This window comes from Xyrauchen texanus, chromosome 37 (assembly GCF_025860055.1).
Source record: "Xyrauchen texanus isolate HMW12.3.18 chromosome 37, RBS_HiC_50CHRs, whole genome shotgun sequence".
Taxonomy (NCBI): domain Eukaryota; kingdom Metazoa; phylum Chordata; class Actinopteri; order Cypriniformes; family Catostomidae; genus Xyrauchen; species Xyrauchen texanus.
The window spans coordinates 32,772,580-32,795,517 of record NC_068312.1 but is presented as its reverse complement, the minus strand read 5'-3'; the positions used below and the strand labels follow the sequence as shown (position 1 = coordinate 32,795,517).

At 38.6% G+C, this 22,938-nt stretch overlaps 1 protein-coding gene across 2 annotated transcripts in view; it reads left to right on the top strand.

Moving 5' to 3' along the window:
- Positions 1 to 22,938, top strand: part of LOC127631289 (sarcoplasmic/endoplasmic reticulum calcium ATPase 2-like) — a 46,328-nt gene that overhangs the window by 11,963 nt on the left and 11,427 nt on the right. For both annotated transcript variants that reach the window (XM_052109368.1, XM_052109367.1), the window contains exons 7-17: positions 8,065 to 8,145; positions 8,231 to 8,316; positions 9,588 to 10,052; positions 12,201 to 12,289; positions 12,383 to 12,485; positions 12,942 to 13,073; positions 13,688 to 13,807; positions 15,521 to 15,739; positions 17,750 to 18,085; positions 18,492 to 18,712; positions 19,236 to 19,438. In XM_052109368.1, the coding sequence (XP_051965328.1) occupies positions 8,065 to 8,145; positions 8,231 to 8,316; positions 9,588 to 10,052; positions 12,201 to 12,289; positions 12,383 to 12,485; positions 12,942 to 13,073; positions 13,688 to 13,807; positions 15,521 to 15,739; positions 17,750 to 18,085; positions 18,492 to 18,712; positions 19,236 to 19,438 (2,055 nt within the window). The remainder of the gene's footprint in view (positions 1 to 8,064; positions 8,146 to 8,230; positions 8,317 to 9,587; positions 10,053 to 12,200; positions 12,290 to 12,382; positions 12,486 to 12,941; positions 13,074 to 13,687; positions 13,808 to 15,520; positions 15,740 to 17,749; positions 18,086 to 18,491; positions 18,713 to 19,235; positions 19,439 to 22,938) is intronic.

The following is a 22,938-nucleotide window of genomic DNA, read 5'->3' as shown; positions in this document are numbered from 1 at the left end:
CTCCGATACAAAATGTTATGTATAATATTTAATCACATTTTGAATTCTGGGGATGGAAGTGGTCACCAGATGTGGAAGGATACTCGTTTTACCCTTAACATCTTTTAAATTGTTGCTGCATTTTATTTCTCATGCATAGTGGAAGAAGTTCTATTTAGCACTGATAGGCTGTCCAGATTATGGAATCGGTTATTTTTGGCTCATGGTGACAATGGTACAGATGACAGGTGCCGGCCCTTCACCCACTGCCCATCCCGTTTGTAGTGTCCCACAGAATTGCAGTGCATGACATCAGATATGACCAGACAGACCGCAAAGTCACCTTGAAAGAGGTCCTTAGTGGAATGGTGCTCTGTTGCGGTTTGGCATTAGTGGTTGGGTCTATGCGTACATTTGAAGACAGATGCATTAGTGGAAAACATAGTTAAAATCAAATGCAAATGGCATGGTAAAACCAATTCCAGTGATGTTAAAGAGCAAGAGTTACACTGCTTCTAGCTGAAATCAACCTATTGTCCTGATTCCTCCAGTGTCTTCATTTTCCTTGGGTATTCTAAAACATTTTTTTACAGTGCAAAGGTGGCACAGAAGCTGCTAAAGTGGCATTTAGATGTTTAAAGTTGCTTAGAGGTTTCTTAAATGCGGTGTAAGATTGCATGTAAATGCACTCAGTGCCACGATGTGATGACTAAGGACAATTTTCAAAAAGGTTTGGTTTTGCATATTGGTTTTGACCTGATAAAAGATTTGACAAATTAGCAATGACTTGATGTGATGAATTAAGGACAAGGGTGTCACCTGGAGTTTTTGTTTTTTGGATGATTCTGTGCAGTAATGGTCATCCCAGATTTAAAGGGATAGTTCACCCAAAAATAAAAATTTGTTCATCATTTACTCTCATGTCATCCCAGATGTGTATGACTTTCTTCAGCAGAACAGAAATGAATTTTTAGAAGAATATTTCGGCTCTGTGTTCCTCACAATGCAAGTGAATGGATGCCAAAAGTTTTACGCTCCAAACCACATAAAGGCATCATAAAAGTAATCCATAAGACTACAGTGTTTTAATCCATATCTTCAGAAGTGGCATGATTGGTGAGAAACAGATCAATATTAAATATAAAATATCGTGTAGATCCCCCATGTGTGCCAAAACAGCTCTGGCCCCTCGAGATATGGACTCCACAAGAACTCTGAAGGTGTCCTGTGGTATCTGGCACCAAGACGTTAGCAGCAGATCCTTGAAGTTGTGAGGTGGGGCCTCCATGGATTGGACTTGTTGGTCTAGCACATCCCATAAATGATTAATCGGATTGAGATCTGGGATTTGTAGGCCAAGTCAACACCTTGAACTCATGTTCCTCAAACCATTCCTGAACAATTTCTGCAGTGTGGCTGGGTACATTATCCTGCTGAAAGAGGCCACTGCCATAAGGGAATGCCATGCCATGAAGGGGTGTACGTGGTCTGCAACAATATTTAGGTAGGTGGTACGTGTCAAAGTATCCTCTTGATTGCCAGGACCCAAGGTTTCCCAGCAGAACATTGCCTAGAGCATCACACTGCCTTCGCCAGCCTGTTTTCTTCCCATGGTGCATCCTTCTGCCATATCTTCACCAAGTAAACAATGTACACATACCCGGCCATCCACATGATCTAAAAAAAAAAAAAAAAACATGATTCATCAGACCAGGCCACCGTCTTCCAGTGCTCCATGGTCCAGTTCTGATGCTCACGTGCCCATTGTTGACACTTTCATCAGTGGACAGGGTCAGCATGGGCTCTCTGACTGGTCTGCGGCTACACAGCCCCATACTTAGCAGGCTGCATAGCACTGTGTGTCCTGACACCTTTCTATCATGGCCAGCATTAAGTTTTTCATCAATTTGTGCTACTGCAGCTCTTCTGTGGGATCAGACCAGATGGGCTAGCCTTCGCTCCCCAACACGCATCAATGAGTCTTGAGCGCCCATGACCCTGTTGCTGGTTCACCGGTTGTCCTTCCTTTGACCACTTTTGGTAGGTATTAACCACTGCATACCGGGAACACCCCACAAGACCTGTGGTTTTAGAGATGGTTTGATCCAGTCGTCTAGCCATAACAATTTGGCCCTTGTCAAAGTCGCTCAGATCCTTACGCTTGCCCATTTTTCCTGCTTCCAACACATGAAATTCAAGAACTGACTGTCCACTTGTTGTCTAATATATCCCACCCCTTGACAGATGCCATTTTAATGAGATAATAAATGTTATTTACTTCACCTGTCAGTGGTTTTAATGTTGTGGCGGAGTAGTGTAGTGCATATTTACAAAAGACTTACAATTAAAAATGGCACAGATGTGTGCAAAAATGGTCCAGGACACCTTCAAAACAGCAGGAAACAGTGCAGCTGAATGAAGCATAATGGGGTCTCCTTTTTAGAGGTCTAAAAGCATCTTTTGAAACCGTTGCAAAATGCATGATAATGGTCAAAGCCGTTCATCTAATGTAGAAACATGTTATTCCAGATACTATAGTCACATGAAAGTGTCCTGTGGAAGTTCTCTTTGGTGTAGATTAATCTCCCATGAGAGGCCCATGTCTCTCCACTTCACCCGTGTAACTGAGCAGTAAGCACCAGTGGGCGGGGCCAAATGACAAAAATAGGCATTGATGTCTTGCTGAATATTTCCCAAATTCCAAATGGACAGTTTGGAAACTGACACTGGTTTAACCACTGGAGGTTTATGGATTACTTTTATGCTGATTTATGGGATTTTCTTTCTTTTTTTTTTTTTGAGCTTCAACATTTTGGCACCCATTCACTTGCATTGTATGGACCAAAGAGCTGAGAAATTCTTCTAAAAATCTTCATTTGAGTTCAGCAGGTGACAAAGTCATACACCTCTGTGATGGAATAAGGGTGAGTAAATGATGAGAGAGCTTTCATTTTTGGGTGAACTAAACCTTTAACACTACAAAATAAATTGCTTTCATGTGGTCTGTCTCTCACTCCCCCTCCCACTCTCTCGTCTCTTCTTGTGAGAATGACGCAGTTCGAGCTATGGCTCAGCAAACCCGCTGCAGAGGACTCTGGGACTGTAACCTATTTAGCCATGAACAGAATTACAAATGTTGCCAGCAGCACCCTGACAGCCTATCTGTTCCACACAGGGCCGAGCACAGTGTGTGGGCCACCTCGCAGTCTGCTCACTGCACAGCTGATGCTTTAATTAGCATAACTTACATAGCACTTTGGTATTTCAAACCAGGGTTCGTTGGTATATAAGACAATTGCTGACAAAAAAATAAATAACCCACTACATCATATAAACTGTACGACCTGCTTCTATTTAGCAATAGAATGCAACAGTCTGGGTCTGGAAGTAAAAATCCCATTCAGATATTCAATGGAGGAATTGATTATTAACAATAACTTAAACCTTTAAAGAAAGACCTACCATGAGCTCTAAGCCCTTTGAAATGTCACACCCCATTTCCTGTTTTAATAGACAATACTTTAACACAGAAAAGACTTGTCAATCTGTGTACATTATGCCATTTCACGTGGTTTTTGACACAATCATGACTAATGGTGACATTAGTAACATGGTTTTTCACATTGAAGTTGCAGTGTCCTAAGATCAGCCAGTTTGTCTAGAATGACAAACTATTGATAGATGTGCTTTTTAACTATTGCTGGTCCTCTGTGCAGTGCACAATACTTAAAATCAATTAAGCATTTCCAGGTGAGAGCAGTGCAGGCTTTGATTGACAAATGGAACGAATTCTAAGGCCAGGTATAACAGTTGTTCCTATTGTTCACTTGGAGAGCGATTACCTTATCAGGAAGTGACCATGGTGTACCACCCCCCCTTTACCCCTCATCCAACTGTGCTCGCATTGAAAGAGTTTGAGGAATTCAAGCACCCAGGATGGCATGCAACATTCTGCTGGACCTGGTAACCATCGCCTATCACTGTGGAGCTTTTTAGCAAGTGGCAGGGGCCCAGCAGTGTTTGATGCCCCCAGGCTGTCAGCAAGGATCCACAAATGGCTGACTTGAATGGCAATGAGAGTACAGGAAATACCGGACATTTATCAATGACAGGGGCCCACCCTTGCCTTGCCACACTTGCATCAATGGCCAATCATGCAAGAAACCACAGATTTTAGATTCTCCTTTTCTCAAATGGACACCCTCAAAAGTATGTAAGATACTGTATGATTTCAGCGTGCATAAGTGCTGTTCTTAAGTGGCATTCTTGAGCTTGACCAAACAACCTTGAGGCCCCCAATGGCTCAACATTTCTCTGCCAATCGGATCACCGTTCTGTGATGACACGTGCCGAGTAAAGTGCAGTTATTTTAGTTTGACCCCTGTAAAGAGCAGAGACATGAAAGTTATGACAATCTTGTTTTGTTGGGGGAAGTGATGGAAGCTTAAACCTTTAAAACAAAATTGTATTGCATTCCGCAAACAAACAGGCCTGCTTTTTGCTAGACATGTGTCTTTCCTGAGAAGTGATCTGATTGTCGGCAAACAAACGTGTGAGTTGTTTTACTCTTCGGATTGGTTTACTAGGGATTGGTGCATTTACTAGAAATGGGTCTTGATGGTCAACTAGTTCATCGTACCCAACTAGTGGATTTTGTTGTAGTTTTTATATATTTAGCAGTTGCACTTTAATAAGTGTTATGTGTTATAGCTCCATATCAATATAGCACTGTCACTTCAGGCATACATATTCAAATGGACGTTTTTTTAACTGCCTGAAGACCCCTGGATTCTGTTCCATTTTAGTTGTGCATGCCTAGCTGTTTTTGAAAGCAAGGACTCATCTTGTGTAAATGCCCCTTTAGAACCCGGCAAAAAACAAATTTATTAAGGGGATAGTTCACCCAAAAATTAACATGCTCTCATCATTTACTCACACTCTTGCCATCGCAGAGCTGTATGACCTTCTTTCTTCTGCAGAAAACAAACAAAGATTTATAGAAGAATATCTCTGCAAGTCCATCCAATGCAAGTGAATGGTGGCCAGAATTTTTATCTCCAAAATTCAAAGTCAGCATTAAAGAAATCTATAAGACGCCAGTGGTTGAATCCATGTCTTCTGAAGTGATATGAATGGTGTGCATGAGAAACAGATCAATATTTAAATCTTGAAAATTTTAATATATATATATATTTTTTTTTTTTTTTTTTTTTTAACTATAATCTCCACTTTCACATACATATACATTCTATTTTCTTTTTGGCAATGTGCATTCTTCATGCATATTGCCACCTATTGGTCAGGGCTGGTCAAAGGTGGAGATTTATTTAGGAAAAGAAAAGGTTAAAAATCTTTTTGGAATTATTAATTAGTGTTTTGAGAATTTGGTTAATAAAGAAACATTTCTGGTGAGCACAACCTATGGTTCCTATCACTTTTACTTTCTAAGTAAAAGGAACAAATTCTTGTTAATAAAAATCTGCGTCCTTGTTTTGGCAGTAAAGCACATCTGATCAGGGTTAAGGGAACCCAAAACCAACTTAATTATACAGAGGTTCCTTACACCAATTAGTTGTTTAGGCAATCCACTGACTAGTCAGTGTTGAAAATATTTTCTTTTGCACATCCCTGGCATATACTGCATCTCCCTCCCAATGTATTATTATTTAGTTTCGTATTGAGCGGTTGATGCTCCATCAGTAGTTTTGCGAGTCTTTGTGGGTGTTGGGTAAAGCCCTTTCACTGGTTTTGTTCTGTGCTCTCTGCTTTTCGAGCAAAGATGAGTAGGCTGCATGTGTTGAGTAGGCGGGTAGAATACTCTGAGATTCAGAGGTCATGCTTCTACCTGTAGGCCAGATATGCCAGTAATAGCACATCACAGGGGCTTTGTCTATATATACACTGATAACCACTGCTATGTTCTGGAAAGCGTTGATGCACTTGTGAATTCCGCCATCTGGCCTCTCTTAAAACTCATGAATGAGCTCACAGCTAGTGCTAAATCAAACGGACACGTCATTCTCACCTCTTGTACCAATCTGCATGGGTCACTCTGATGATTAAGCATCTTGTTGAAATGCATCTGCATCAATTTAAATAGGAGTAGAATAGTAAATTCTATTTGTTTCATGCAATGTCCTTCGATGTTCTTCTGCTGAGCATAAAATGTAAAGACTTTGCTCATTTCCATGCAATTGCAATGAAGGGGAGTGAATCGTTCAAGCTTCAAAAGGGATGCAAAACACCACAAAAGTAGCATAAAAGTGGTCCATGCAACCCGTGTGCTGTATTAAAAGTCTTCTGAAGCCATACATTAGCTTTGTGTGAGTACAATGTTGACATTTAGGTTGTTATTCACCAAAAATAGTGACATCCACCCAAGCTCTTTCCGAGTTCCAAAATTAACCAGATTGCTCTTACTTCGCAATTCACAAAGAACAAAGGCAGTTGCAATTTGGTTTGAAATGGACTCATTAGCTTGTAAATTAACACTGGTGTCTCTAAACCAGGGTTGCTCAGTCCTGTTTAAAGAAAACCCTTAGGGACAATACCCACCATTAATCACGATATACCCTTGATCATCTTTGCGTCATGTGTCTTAAGAGATGCAAAAAGCTGTACTTGTTCAATTAACTTTTCCGTTTGCTTTTGTTATTTGCGAACAATGCCATGTGGCCTTCTGAGAAGTGTGGGGCTTCATTGCTTACATTTCTTCCATATTTAGATGGCTGAAAGATGCAATTGAGCTTCATTAATTCTTTCTAGGAAAAGCATTCACTGTCTCATGTCAAGGCATTGACCTCTGTAGCTCTGATGGGTTTCACAGATCACGGTGAAAGAACTGCCGGTTAATCTGCTGCGATGAGATATTATTGCATGTACATGTGTGTTGATCACTGCCAAGGCCACACAGCAGCCATTGTTGTAATGCCCTGCCCTTTTTCATTCTGCTATGGTGTGCAAACTGACAGTGCAGATGCCCTGGACTTTTGCTGAATGACTCAATAATGTTTAACATGCATAGATCGGCGAAGAGCCCAATCACACACTCTGACTTGGACTCCCTCTTTAAAGGAATGTTCTGGGTTTAATACATGTTAAGCTCAATCGACAGTATTTGTGGCATTGCTTTCCACAATGTATTTTGACTCGTCCTTCATTTATGATAAATATAATAATAATTATAATAAAGCACAATGGAATGAATGAGGCTAGTCCATAAACGTTACAATACATGTTTTAACTTGATTTTAGTGTTAGATGAATTCTATGTGACTACACATTGTGACACCTCGCATTAAGCCACCAAATGTAAAAAAAACAAATGTGACTTCCATTTTTTTGTGTGCAAGAAACTAAATTTGACCCAACAGGTCATTTGCCAATCTCTACACTCCCATTCCCTGTCATCTATTAACTGTTGTCCAAATAAAACATTTTAAAATCTGGAAAGCATTAATAAGCTTTTTAATTATGCACACCAATGTCGGGCTATTAAGGAAAAGGTGTGGCCAAATTGGCACATCTGTCAAAAATTTAATTTAGTGATGTTGTTTAAACCACTGAGCAGCTAATTTCGGAGACTTCTTGATAGCTGGCCAGTGTAAAGGTGATTTTGACTGCCATTGTTGCAGCTCAGGGGGTATTTGCCCACTTCACTCTTTCTGTTGAGTACACCGGGCAGCTGCTCTTATGCTGTGATCCTTTTAAACGTGATCAGCGCATCAGCGAACATATCAAAATACTTTTCCCATTTTTGGCTCGGTTCATTGTTGCTCCATTCTATTCGTTTCTCTCGCCCTCAAGGGCATTAATGAGCTTACATTATGGTTTTGTTCTCGATGGTGATCTCTCTCTCTCTAGTTTCTTTTCGAAGTCCCTTAAGTCATTGTACAAAAGTGTACAGTGGATTTGTTAAATTAAATGTCATGACATAAATAAGAGCCAAGCAATGAAGGGTTAATGAACCCTTTTGAGGGCACCGTATTAAATTAACTTAAGAGGGTCAGAATTGATTCTTGTTAAATGGTGCACTTTTTAACAACCACCTAATGTTCCCTTAATGGTCTTTCTTTATTTGTACAGTGGGTGACAAGGTACCTGCTGACATCCGCATCTGCTCCATCAAGTCCACAACCCTGAGAGTTGACCAGTCCATCCTCACAGGTAGCCGTTTGGTTCATCTGTATGTGTATTTTGAGTGTCATGGATTGTGGCAGTCGGGTTTACCTTGATTCCTGTACCATTGTAGGCGAGTCTGTCTCTGTCATTAAGCATACCGACCCCGTGCCGGACCCCCGTGCCGTCAATCAGGACAAGAAGAACATGCTGTTCTCGGTAAGAGCCTGTTTTGTGTCGAAATTTGGAACACTGAACTTCACAGTGTTCCCACACTCATGGAAAACCTGAAAATATTGGGGAATTTTAAACTTGTGATTGTTGGATTATTAAGATTTTTTGCATTGTGACATTATTTTCAGGACACTTAAGCACATTTTACCCAAGGTTCTCATTACTGTTATGCATTACAGTAAAAAAACTGTATATTTTTTCAGCAAAGTAAAGGCAGTACAAACACAAGACTACTATTATGATGTATAAATACTTTACATTTGAAATCATATTTCAAGATTGTTTTTACGTTGCAGTAATGACATTATTGTAATAACCATCTTTTTTCGTGTTGCGGTTATGACCATTTTGGGGGGTAAAATGTTCGTAATTGTCATATGTCACAGTGAAAAAAACATACTGGCCCTAAAATTTTTCTATATGCAAAATATCATTTCTTATGTGTCTTTTGAATAAAATGAGGACCAGGACATTTTCTTGACATGTTTTGTGAGAATCACCCAGTCATGGAAATTCATTCAAAAAGATAAAGAGCAGGAAACATGACTTACAGGGATAGTTCACCCAAAAATGAAAATTCGCTCATCATTTATTCACCCCCATGCCATCCCAGATGTGAATGTCTGTCTTTCTTCTGCAGAACACAAATATGATTTTTCATCTCTGTAGGTCCATACAATGCAAGTAAATGGGTGCTAACATTTTGATGCTCCACAAAGCACATAAAGGCATCATAAAAGTAATCCATATGACTCAGTGTTTTAATCCATATCTTCAGAAGTGACATGCTAAGTGTGGGTGAGAAACAGATCAATATTTAAGTCCTTTTTTGCTAGAAATTCTTCTCCCTGCCCAGTAGGTGGCGATATGCATGAATGTGAAAATCACCAAAAACATGAAAACAATGTGAAAGTGATCTGTTTCTCACCCACACCTATCAAACCGCTTCTGAATATGTTGATTTAACCACTGGAGTCTTATGGATTACTTTTCAGATGACTTGTGATTTGTTTTTTTAGCTTCAACATTTTGGCACTCATTCACTTGCATTTCATGGACCAAAAGAGCTGAGAAATTATTCTAAATATCTTAATTTGAGTTCAGCAGAAGAAAGAAAGTCATACACATATGGGTTGGCGTGATGGTGAGAGAATTTTCATATCTGGGGGAACATTTCCTTTAAGTTTTGTTTCTTATTTCTTCTACAGGAAATTGTATTTATTATTTTACCTAACATTTTAATGTCTCCATTTCAGGGAACGAACATTGCCGCTGGCAAAGCTGTGGGTGTGGTGGTGGCCACAGGTGTGAACACAGAAATTGGCAAGATCCGTGATGAGATGGCCGCCACCGAACAGGAGAAGACCCCCCTGCAGCAGAAGCTGGATGAGTTCGGCGAGCAGCTTTCAAAAGTCATCTCGCTCATCTGCATCGCTGTGTGGATCATCAACATCGGCCACTTCAACGACCCCGTCCACGGTGGCTCCTGGATCCGTGGTGCCGTGTACTACTTCAAGATCGCCGTTGCTTTGGCTGTGGCTGCCATCCCTGAGGGTCTTCCCGCTGTCATCACCACCTGCCTAGCTCTCGGCACCCGCCGCATGGCCAAGAAAAACGCCATTGTCCGCTCTCTGCCCTCTGTGGAGACCTTGGGTTGCACCTCTGTCATTTGCTCTGACAAGACCGGCACCCTCACCACCAACCAGATGTCAGTGAGCAGGGTGAGCTTGCAAGTTCAGCATTCAGTTTAATTATTGTAATCTGTACAGGTTACACATACTTAAAAGACAATTTTAAACATTTGTGTAGCGCTTTTCACAATGCAGATAATCACAAAAAGATATATAAAGAATAGTGCCTTACAGACATTTGATTGGGCATAAATTTGGATCGTGCAAGATGTGTTATCAAAATATTTGGTATGATTTCTTGAAAGACTGAAAACCTTTTAGCACTTCTTAGGAATACACTAGCATATAGATGGCTTCAAAGTAAACCGACATAAACTAAAAGCAGTTTTCATGGGGTGTTTAAGTGAGTCTGTTAAATAATTAGTTGTAGGTCGGTTTTGCTAGTATTACAGTTTCGTAATACTAGTTGATTGTGTCCTCTTGCAGGTCTCCCTCAACTCTAGCTCAAGAGATCTGTTTATTTTCAGTCTTTTTTTTGACAGTTTCAAAGCCTCTCTGGGTCTGTGGAAATGAAGTGTTTTGGTACAGCTTCCTGTACAGTTCATGGATAGAGATCTATGTCATAGCTGAGCTGCTCGCTCTGCAGAAATGTCAGCATACTTTGAGCTTGAAGCCAGGAACAAAAAGGAGAACAATGTAGAAAAGCAATGTAGAGCTATTTAGTTTTTAGTTTTTTATTGTATTTTTTTTTTTATGTGCTATACCGTATTCTTGAAAAATCTTATTTATAAACTTTATAAATAGTGTATATATATTTTTTCTACTTTTTGACAATTACTAAACAAACTAATCATTAGACTAACAATAAAAAAAAAATGTTTATTATTATTTCATTTATATTTATTTATATTTTTAGATAATTTAATATCTTAAAATAAAATATTATTCTTATAATTATTATTATTATTTATAATAATAGTAATAGTAATTTAAGCTCAAATATTGTGTAGAGAAAAAAAAATCTGTATTAAAGAACCACAATGATTAAAGGAATATTCTGGGTTCAATACAAATTAAACTCAATCGACAGCATTTGTGACATAATTTTGAAAAAAAAAAAAGCACAAATCTGGGTACCTGTGAGGAACGTGCCATAGAAGTGAATGGGGCCATTCCCTAAATGTTAAAATACTCACTATTTCAAAAGTATAGCCACAAGACATTCATAATATGTGTGTTAACATGATTTTAGTGAGAGAAAATCACTTACTAACCTTTTCTGTGTAAAGGTATAGCCAATTTTACTACTTCGTTGCCATGATGATGTAATGTCAACAACCCCTAAACCCTAAAATTACTGTAAATATTATGAGTTAAACAAATTAAAAGCTTAAATGATACTTTTTACAGAAGAATTAATGTAATTGCTTTTATAAAATTATAAGCTTCTCATTTCTGCCTTTTTAAACCCTCTAAAAACGGGCTCCATTCACTTCCATTGTATGTGCTTCATTGTATGTGCTTCACTGTAACTTCGGTTTTAGTTTTTTTTTAAAAGAAAAGGAGGGATGAGACAAAATTTATTTTTGTGGTAATCAACATTATGCCACAAATGCTGTTGATTTAGCTTAACATGTATTGAACCCAGAATATTCCTTTAAGCAGGAAAGTATGAATATTGTGTAAAAACCAATGTTTCATCTTTTCTTTTTCTCTCTCTCTCTCGGTGGGGACAGTGTCAGTCCTTTTGCCATTCTGCCAATTTTTTTATTTATTTAAACAGGAAAACATGACACAATCATGGCACAGTGCTAATAACACTGCCACATTCTGTCGGTTAACTTTTCAACAAATTCCTTCCAGACTGAATGCACACACTGACACACAATTAAACTTGACCTGTGTAATATCTGCACCACTAGCGTGACCAAACAGAATAGCAAAAATAATGCCAATAATGACACCATTGGTTGAATCTGTGTTGCTGCGTTGGCATGTAAAAAAAATAAGAGCAATGTTTTGATGGTGCCACAGTGTTTTACTTTGCTGTGGAATGAACTTACAAGTGGCTTACATATAGCTGTCTCTGCATATTCATTTGGGATTGAACATTTACACACATCATGTTTAAATTTGTAAATCATACCCTAAATCAGTTCAGGTAGAGTTGTGCAGTATAATAGTAGGTAATAAGCATATTCTAACCCAATGGTATCAAAACTTCTCTCTGTCATTCAGATGTTTATTATAGACAAGGCTGAGGGCGATAGCTGCTCTCTGACTGAGTTCACCGTCTCTGGCTCCACCTACGCTCCTGAAGGAGATGTGTGAGTATTCTGTCTCACATTAACTTGTAGTACTGCAACCAAAACAATGTGTTTTAGTGAGTTTTAATTTCATCAATCTGTTGGGTTACTCAGGTACCTTGATAACCGTATGGTGAAGTGCTCTCAGTATGATGGTCTGGTGGAGTTGGCAACCATCTGTGCCTTGTGTAACGATTCCTCCCTGGATTTTAATGAGGTGTGTTTACTAGTGCCCTTTGTAGGGGTGGGCCATATTAGAATTTATATCACTATATTATTCTCAGCTTTGTTGATAATGACATGTATTTCATAATATACACGTTCTAATTGAAAAGTGAAAAAAAAAAAATGCTAAAAAGGTCCATTTGACTTAAAACTATGTCAAAGTAGAGGTAGGAATATCAAATTAGAATATATGTGTTTTGAACATTCATGAAAATTGCAGTTAAAGGGTCAGTTCCACATATTTCTACTGGTTTGCATTTCAGCTGGTATAAACCTCTAGTCTTTTAATTAGATTTCATTTTAATTTTAGCAGAAAGTTTTAGATTTCTTTAATGTGCAATTAATGAAACATTGCTTAACTATTACAAGTATTAGTATTACTACTACAAGACACTGTTGCAGAAGTTCAGTGCAGTATGTTTTTCATTGATATGTTGTGATCTTTCAGTCTAAAGGTGTTTATGAAAAGGTTGGAGAAGCCACAGAGACTGCTCTGACCTGCCTTGTTGAGAAAATGAATGTTTTTGACACTGACACCAGGAGCCTGTCTAACATCGAGAGAGCCAACGCCTGCAACTCGGTAAACATTTCTATAATGTACAGTACTGTGCAAAAGTCTTAGGCACTTAAGATGTTTCACAAAAGCATTTGTCTTAAGATGGTTATTTATATCTTCAGCTTTAGTGTGTCAATAGGAAAAATAAATTTTAGATTCCAAAACATTACTTTTGCAAATAGAAAATATTAGAATAGAAGAACAGGGTACAGAGACCCCCACTGAACAGTCAGTCTGGGATTACATGAAGAGACCGACGCAATTGAGACAGCCTAAATATATAGAAGAACTGTGGTGAATTCTCCAAGAAGCTTGGAACCTATCTGCCAAGAAAAACTGTGTCCTGGTGTACCTAGGTGAATTGAGGCTGTTTTAAAGGCAAACGTGGTCACACCAAATATTGATTTTAGCTTTTTTTTTTATGTTTACTGGACTTTGTATGATGTTAATTGATAAATGAAAACTATTTATGGCACCATTTTTGAAGACATCCTCACTATGCAACATTTTTCACATGTGCCTAAATCTTTTCAACAGTAGCGAATATACAGTATATTTCTGTGTAACTTCACATTTAATTGATGACAAATTATGTATGTGTAATTATGGAATTATGATTTGAGAAATCGTGTTTGTAGGTGATCAAGCAGCTGATGAAGAAGGAGTTCACCCTGGAGTTCTCCAGAGACAGGAAGTCTATGTCTGTGTTCTGTTCCCCCAGCAAGTCCAAGTCCTCCTCTGCTAAGATGTTTGTCAAGGTGCTTCATATGTCTCCAATTATTGCCTAGATCAGTGATTCTCAACTGGTTTTACTGAAGGCACCAGATTTTATATTGGATATCCAGTGGTGACCCGACATAGTACAAACATGGTTTATACAAGAACAAAATTATACTTAAATTGTAATACATTGACATGTGTTGATATTATCACGTACTGCATAGACACAAAATATACAAAATAATTCAAGGAATAGTTCTGTACCTAAAAATTATAATTCTCTCCTCATTAATTCACATTTATGCTGTTTCCTTCTGCATAACACAAATAGAGATATTTTGATTTCTTTATATCTATACAATGCCAAAGACAATGGGGTCCAACACTTTCTAGCTCCATAAAGGTAATACATATAACTTGTGGTTTAATCCCTGTTTTCTGAAGTGATAAGAACAGTTTTGGGGCAGAAGCAGATCAAAATGTAACTCCTTTTCCACTATTAATCTTGCCATCTTCATTTTCCTAAGCACGATTTAAGCTTAATTACACTTCCTCTGTCCATGCGTCTAGTGAAAAAGGAGTTGCTGTTTAGTCTGTTCTCAACCAAAACCGATTGTATTGATTCAGAAGACATGGATTAAACCACATGAGTAGTACCTTTATGCTTCCTTTGTCCTTTTGGAACTCTAAAGTGTTCAACCCCATTGACTTGCATTGTATTGGACAAAAACAACTTGGTTTGTGCTCTGCAGAAGATAAACGGGTTTGGAACAGCACCTGTCCATGTTGGCATCTACCTAGTTTGGCTTGCATCTGCCAAGTGACTGACGAATTTTTTCCAAAATATTTAAGAATTGCAAAGTATTTTGTTTGGCCTCATGGCCTTTGATGTCAAAAAACTAAAATATGGGAATCGTTATGTCCTCTCTTTTAAAATTTGATAAGCATGTTTATTTAGCTATAACTTCCAGAGATTATTTAGCAGAGACGGGCCACTTCTATTAAAATTAGTATGAGAAATTGGAATTCCCAGTCAAGAAGCTCTAGTGCTCAAAGTCCCACCTTACAGGTTAAAGACCCAATCACCTTTTAAATACAGACATCGCCTGTCAATCAATTCGAGAACGTTTTTCAGCATAATCTGATGTAAATAAGCACAGTTTATGATAGCAGTGTTAATGGATGTTACTGCTGATTTAATATATGCTCTTTAATCATAATCTTGACCAACCGTTTTTGAGATTTCGGTATTCCCACATTCAAGTAGATAGGAGCTGCACTGTCATGACTGGAAATAGCCTTCTGAGAGCATTCTGGGCAGACAGTGGACTGACTTGCTAGAAAGACTTTGTAACTATGCATAATTAAATTGGTTACAATTTAGTATTTGCATTTATTTGTTTTGTTTTTTCTTTTGAGGTGTGCAACCCGAATGTCCACACTAATCAATTTTAATTTGAAAACATTCATTTCTTTACGTTTACACCTCTCATTCACACTGGAGCTGCGTTTTACTCCACTGAAAACAGACACTAGTGAAAACACTCTCCATTATCTCATACAGTACTTTGGAATCTGAAAAGGAGGTTTCAAACTTAAATGGATTTGTGTGGACATGGCCTCAGAGTATAGACTTGTTAGCACTCAAGTAAAGGTATTTGACATGTTAACTGTGCATTGGTTTGTTATATATTGAGTTGGTGTGCTGCCCATGTTTTGGTGACACTGCTAAACTAGAGTGCCTTTTCTAGGGAGCTCCAGAGGGAGTGATCGAGAGGTGCACGTACGTGCGTGTGGGCGGGTCTACGGTACCTTTGACTCCGGGCATCAAGGAAAATATCATGTCTGTGATCAGAGACTATGGTTCTGGCCGGGATACCCTGCGCTGTCTTGCATTGGCTACCCGTGATAACCCACTGAAGAAAGAGGCGATGGTTCTGACAGACACACCCCGCTTTGCAGATTATGAGGTGACTATGGGTTACTGAGTACTCTACATAATCTAACTATCTAATGAAGTATCTGGCTATCCAGCCTAGACTAAAATTTGCTCATGTACCTTTGTGATGTACAAGTTGTAAGCGAGTCTGTCTGTCTGTCACTCCATCATCCTATCTGTCTGTCTGTCTGTCTGTCTGTCACTCCATCATCCTGTCTGTCTGTCTGTCTGTCACTCCATCATCCTATCTATCTGTCTGTCTGTCTCTCCATCATCCTATCTGTCTGTCTGTCTGTCTCTCCATCATCCTGTCTGTCTGTCTGTCTGTCACTCCATCATCCTGTCTATCTATCTATCTGTCTATCTGTCTGTCTGTCTCTCCATCATCCTATCTGTCTGTCTGTCTGTCTGTCACTCCATCATCCTGTCTGTCTATCTATCTGTCTGTCACTCCATCATCCTGTCTATCTATCTATCTATCTATCTATCTATCTGTCACTCCATCATCCTGTCTGTCTATCTATCTGTCTGTCACTCCATCATCCTGTCTGTCTATCTATCTATCTATCTATCTATCTATCTATCTATCTATCTATCTATCTATCTATCTATCTATCTATCTATCTATCTATCTATCTATCTATCTATCTATCTATCTATCTATCTATCTATCTATCTATCTAGACTGTAGTGTACACCTTTTGTATGAAATCTTAACCTTTATTATCTATAGCCTTTTTTCCTAAAAAAATTATTAATTGATGAGTTAATTATTTCTTTCTTCTTTTTGCCATTTTTGACATAATATTGACCTTAAGACTTGCCAGCCTATTGCATACTGTGGGTATGCTAACCCTAACTCAAAGAAAAACACAATGTTAAGCTTTATTAACTAACCAAATCACTTTCAACTGAGTTTGATAAAAAATACTTTGTGATCAGTTGAAGGCGCTTAGGTAGGTAGGTAGTGAGATGTCTAGCTAACTATCTAATAAAAGTATCTAGTTATCTAGCTAACTTTTTGTCTTATAAATTGTCTGCCAGCAGTTATCTAGCAAACTAGCCATTTAATAAAGTGTTTATATATTCATCTACATAACTAGCTATCTAATAACATATCTTGTTTAGAGAACAGTGTCTGTCTGTTTTATCTGTCTAGTAGCTATCCATCTAATAATCTTAAAGTATCAAGCCATCTTAAAAAGTAGCAAGCCATCTTAAAAAGTAGCAAGCCATCTTAAAAAATAGCTAGCCATCATAAAAAAGTAGCTAGACATCTAGCTATTAGCAATCTATCTAGTGATCTCACAGTAGCTAGCTATCTAAAAAAATAGCTAGCCATCGATCTGTCTTAAATAATTTAGCTAGCCATCAAGTTTCTTAAAGTAGTTAGCTATCTTAAAAAGTAGCAAGCCATCTTTAAAAAATGGCTAACCATCTAGCTATTTAAAAAAATGGCTATATATTTAGCCATCTTAAAATTAAGTAGCTAGCCGTCATAAAAAGTAGCTAGCCATTTAGCTATTTTAAAAAAATAGCAATCTATCTAGCTATCTTAGGAAGTAGCTAGTCATCTTGCTATCTTAAAAAATAGTAAGCCATCTTAAAAAAATAGTAGGCTAAGCCATCTTAAAGAAATGTAGCTAGCCATCAAGCTATCTTTAAAAATTGGCTAGCCATCTAGTCATCTTAATAAATTAGCTAGCCATCTTAAAGCAGCAAGCCATCTTAAAAAATAGCTAGCCATCATAAAAAGTAGCTAGCCATCTGCTATTTAAAAAATAGAAAGCTATTTAGCTATCTTATGAAGGCTAGCCATTAAGCCATCTTATAAAAATAGCTAGCCATCTTTTAAAAAGTAGCTAGCCATCTAGCTATCTTTAAAAAGTGGCTAGCCATCTTAAAAAGTAGTATCTACCTATCTAATGAGGTGGAAACCATAAAGGAACAGTTTAATTGTGTGTTTAACTATTTTCCACTATTGTTACTAATTGAAAGAAATTGTATTTGTCCTAAACTTCCTATTCTCCTTATATGCCAGTCTGATTTGACCTTCGTGGGCTGTGTGGGCATGCTGGACCCTCCTCGCACTGAGGTGGCCGCCTCCATCAAGCTCTGCCGTCATGCTGGCATCCGCGTCATCATGATCACTGGTGACAACAAGGGCACGGCTGTGGCCATCTGCAGACGCATCGGCATCTTCTCAGAAGATGATGACGTCAGCAACATGGCCTTTACTGGCCGCGAGTTTGACGACCTTTCACCCCACGCCCAGCGCGAGGCTGTCATAAACGCCCGCTGCTTTGCACGTGTGGAGCCTTCGCACAAGTCCAAGATTGTGGAGTTCCTGCAGGGCTTTGATGAGATCACTGCCATGGTAAGTCTCCTTTCTATGATTCCTACCCACTGTTACAAGAATTAGGGAAAAAGCTTAAAAATAGTTCACCCGAATCATTTACTGACTCTCATGTCACTCCAAACTCGTATGACTTTCTTTCTTCCAAGGGGCAAAAAAGGAAAAAGAATGTAAAAATTTTCACCCCTCATTTTGCCATATTATGAAAGTAAATGGGGACTAGAGTAAACTACAGTAAAAGGAATCAATATGATTGGTGCACTATGTTTCAAGCCTTCTGAAGCGATACAGTCACTTTGTGATGAAGTTATTCACTCTCATATCAAATCACTGATCAACTCAGTGGCAAATTCAGAGACACCATCTACGGTGCAGGTTTTATGTCAATAACATCAAACTTCATTGATTTGACTGACTGTCTCTGCAGACAGGAGATGGTGTGAACGATGCCCCTGCCTTAAAGAAGGCAGAGATTGGCATCGCCATGGGCTCTGGCACTGCCGTGGCCAAGTCAGCCTCCGAGATGGTCCTTGCTGATGACAACTTTGCCTCTATTGTGGCCGCTGTGGAGGAAGGCAGAGCCATCTACAACAACATGAAGCAGTTCATCCGCTACCTCATCTCCTCCAATGTGGGAGAGGTTGTCTGGTCAGTCTGTCTTTCATTTTCCTCTTTGCAGGGTGAATTTACTAAACAGTTGCAGGAAAACCAGTTGCTTTTTCACAAATCACCTGCAATATAGTTTAACTAGAAAACAGGTTGTTAACAAAATGTTAATGAAAAGAGATTTGTGTACAATTTCAATTGATCATGGCAGCAGTGATTGGAGAAGTGTTATAACAGTAACTAGACATGTGTCCTGGCACGTAGTGTAATCTAGTCTAGATTCAGAGCATTATTGTGATAAAATAAGCTAGATACAGTTTAATGAATAGAACAGAGAATGCAGGTATCTTGTATTTTTAAAAGTTGAAGTTCTTTTCAACTCGACATGGCTTCTAAAACAAAATTGCCACATCTGTGTGAGATGTTGAATGTCCGTCTAGTGCATGTTTATGTAAACCGCTTTGAAACTGCTCAGATGGATGCAGAAACAAAAGAAATCCCCTTTGACAGTCACTTAAGGTTCATTGTGTCTGTTGCTGATAAGAATGATTCTTCCTCTTTTCAGTATCTTCCTCACTGCTGCGTTGGGTTTCCCTGAGGCGCTAATCCCCGTCCAGCTGCTCTGGGTGAATCTGGTTACTGACGGTCTGCCTGCCACTGCTCTAGGCTTCAACCCCCCTGACCTGGACATCATGAGCAAACCCCCTCGCAGTGCCAAAGAGCCCCTTATCTCTGGCTGGCTCTTCTTCAGATACATGATTATTGGCTGTGAGTAGGGATGCAGGTTTCAAGATTTCACAATACACCTCGGTTTTAAAACGGACGGGTATCATACCATTACAAATTTCTGATTGACGGTATTGCATGAATATAAAGAAAGATTAGTTTTTTTTTCAGAACCTTTCTAAAAATCCAAATCCATTTAATTAAAACAGAATATGCTAGATTTATACAGCAACGGATACACTTGGCGAGATAAAATAAATCTTTAAATTGCGCCTTCCTCATGTTACATTCTCAATTTTATATGTGACATGCAGATGTCGCAACCACCGTGCATCATGAGCACATCAGAAGTTCAGCACGAGCAGAGCTCAGCATGAGTGCATCCTACAGACATGTATGAGCCTGAACCTTTATTTCCGCTGACTGGGATTATTTTGGGTATGTTAAAGACACATGAGGTGGGGGCTTGGGTAGCTCAGCGAGTATTGACGCTGACTACCACCCCTGGAGTCGCAAGTTTGAATCCAGGGTGTGCTGAGTGACTCCAGCCTGCTCTCCTAAGCAACCAAAGTGACGTTGTTAGAGAGGGTAGAGTCACATGGGGTAACCTCCTCATGGTCACGATTAGTGGTTCTCGCTCTCATTGGGGCACGTGGTAAGTTTGTGCGTGGATTGCGGAGAATAGCATGAGTGTCCACATGCTGTGAGTCTCAGCAGTGTCACAGCGAAAAACGTGATAAGATGTGTGGATTGACTGTCTCGGAAGCAGAGGCAACTGAGACTTGTCCTCCACTACCAGGTTTGAGGAGAAAACCGCACCACCACGAGGACCTAGTAAGTAGTGGGAATTGGGCATGCCAAATTGACGAGAAAATGGGATAAAATAAAAAATACATTAAAAAAAAATAAAAAAGACCCACGAAGGACCATCAATGTTCATGGTTAACCAGTTTATAAAGTTTGTTGGCTCGGTCAGGAAACACTTCAAAACTTAAGCACCTTCTCTGTGAGCACACAGAATTTGCAGAGATGAATGTAAGTGGAAATACATGATACTAAATTTTAGCCCCTGTTTCATAAAAACAATAGATTTAATGTAGTTTTACATGATTTGTAATGACCAAGTAGGCTGAAGTTATGTTTATGCTTTTTGTCACATTTACAAATGCAGTAAACCGATTTAAGCACTCCTTCAACATTACGATGTGCCAACTGTGCAACGTAACAGTAGGCCAACAATGTGTTTGATAGTACTAATAATATGTTTTATTTGTAAAACATGGTACTCAACTGGGTTTGCTTCAGGACCCAGATTTTACATTGGAAATCAATTGGCGACCCACCATAATAAAAATGTAACCTGTATTTAATATTTGCTGGGCTGCATTTCCTTTTATACTATCTGAATACTATCTGAAACACATCTTGAAACTTTAACTACAACTGCCACTGTTGATATAAAATGAGGTCTAATAGATTGTAACTTTTAGATTATTTCATATGAAACTATAACATTTTGTCAAAATATAACAGCGCAGCCAGAGAGCAGAGTATATTATGTTCGTGAGCTGGTTCCGTTACACTCGTGCGAAAGTGCAGATTAGAAGCCTTTAGCTGATTGCGAGATTATCATTAAATCTGCCTCGGCAGTCCTAAATAGTATATCACTTGGGCGGCCACCGAAATTTCTTCAATGGGAGAACCATGGCATTGTTCTATCCCTGCTGTCCGTGACCCAGTCCGAATAGATCTGTGACCCACTTTTGGGTCGCAACCCAACATTTGAGAAACACTGCTATGTAGGGTTTACAAAGTGCATGGCTTTTGGTGTACAGTAAATAGACATTGGCAGTATGCATGGAGGAAATTGACAGTGAAACTCGATTTGACGGTATTGGACAAAATGCCAGTAAATGAACTGCAAATTAATAATATGTTTTCTGTAAGTATTATTTAGAATTAAACAATCACAAATGCAACAAATTACTGAATGCATATAAATGCATATCTGAAGTGTTAACCTGGGCAACAGTCATTTAAGTAAAGTCATTTTTATTTGAACAGTGCCTTTCACAATACACGTCATTTCAAAGCAGCTTTTACAGAAGATCAGGCATTAACAGAGGATAAAACTGTAATATCGATAATGTCTGAGTCATCATTGTGTAGTTTTATAAAATACATTTGTGAATTGTATTTAAAAATATGTAATTAAATAATAATTGTAGTAATAACCCCAGTGAGCAAGCCGAAGGTGACTGTGGCAAGGAACACAAAATGAAGTTGGCATAAGTTCATCCTCTGAAGTCCATCATAATAGACTGAACTGATGTTTGGCTAGCACTGGCTGCTATTAGTCTTCATCACCCAGAGACACGTAGCAGTGGAGTCCAACACTAAGCAGGAATGGAGCTGGATCCAGCCGGTTCTGGTGACCTCAGGATAGGAGTCCTGAGGTTGAGACAGGGAAACAAATAGAATAATATTAGCATAGATGCCCTTCAGTTTATTGCAGAGTTATAGATCATGATCAGTGTTTCTTGTTTCTGGTTCCGGCAAACCTAACTAAAGCAGCCTAATTGTGGGTTGAAGGAAGAATTAGGTGTATGCCTGGCTAAATAGAGGAGTCTTTAGTCTAGAGTTAAACTGAGGGAGTGTGTCTGCATCTCGAACAGTGTTAGGGAGATTATTCCATAGTTTCGGAGCCAAATATGAAAAGGATCTGCCTCCTTTTGTGGATTTTTATATTCTAGGAACTATTAACAGGCCAGAGTTTTGCAATCATAATGAACATGGTGGAATATAGCGTGGTAGAAGTTCACTTAAGTACTGCGGAGCTAGACCATTCAAAGCTTTGTATGTAGTTAACAGAATTTGCAGAGCAAGCATATACAAGGAGAAAAGCAGAGGCCCTAAAACTGATCCCTGTTGCACTCCATACTTTACTTTTGATGGCTACATATTACATTTCATAAATCATAAAATAAAATTAGCATTCTGTACATGTTAAATTTGTTTTTGTTATTGTATTACCTGTTTGTGATTTTTAATATAAAAAATATATATGCACCTGAAGTATATTTTACTTTATCGGATTAAGTGAGTATCCTGGTGTTCAAGATTAAATGTTAAAGGATTAAAGTTGAAGAAATCCAAAATAACATTTCCTCTGTGTGTTTATCAGACACATTTCATAACCAGATATTAAACTGCTAATATTATTATCAATGCACCTCAATAGGGTGATAACGTAATACCATGGTCATTTTTGTGGCGGATATCATACCGTGAAAATGTCATACATTACACCCCTAGCTGTGAGTCACAAACATAACAAATGCATGTGGTCACACTCTCAAATATGTGTATTTGAGAAAAATTTGCTCATCATTCAAATGATCAAGCTAGCTCTCTAATAATGTATATACAGTGGCTGTCCGTCTATTAAAGTATCTATAATAAAGCTATCTAATAAATTATCTGGCTAAGTATATCTATAGTTCCTATCTATATCAAAAAGTGTGCTATTTAACTTGTAGCCT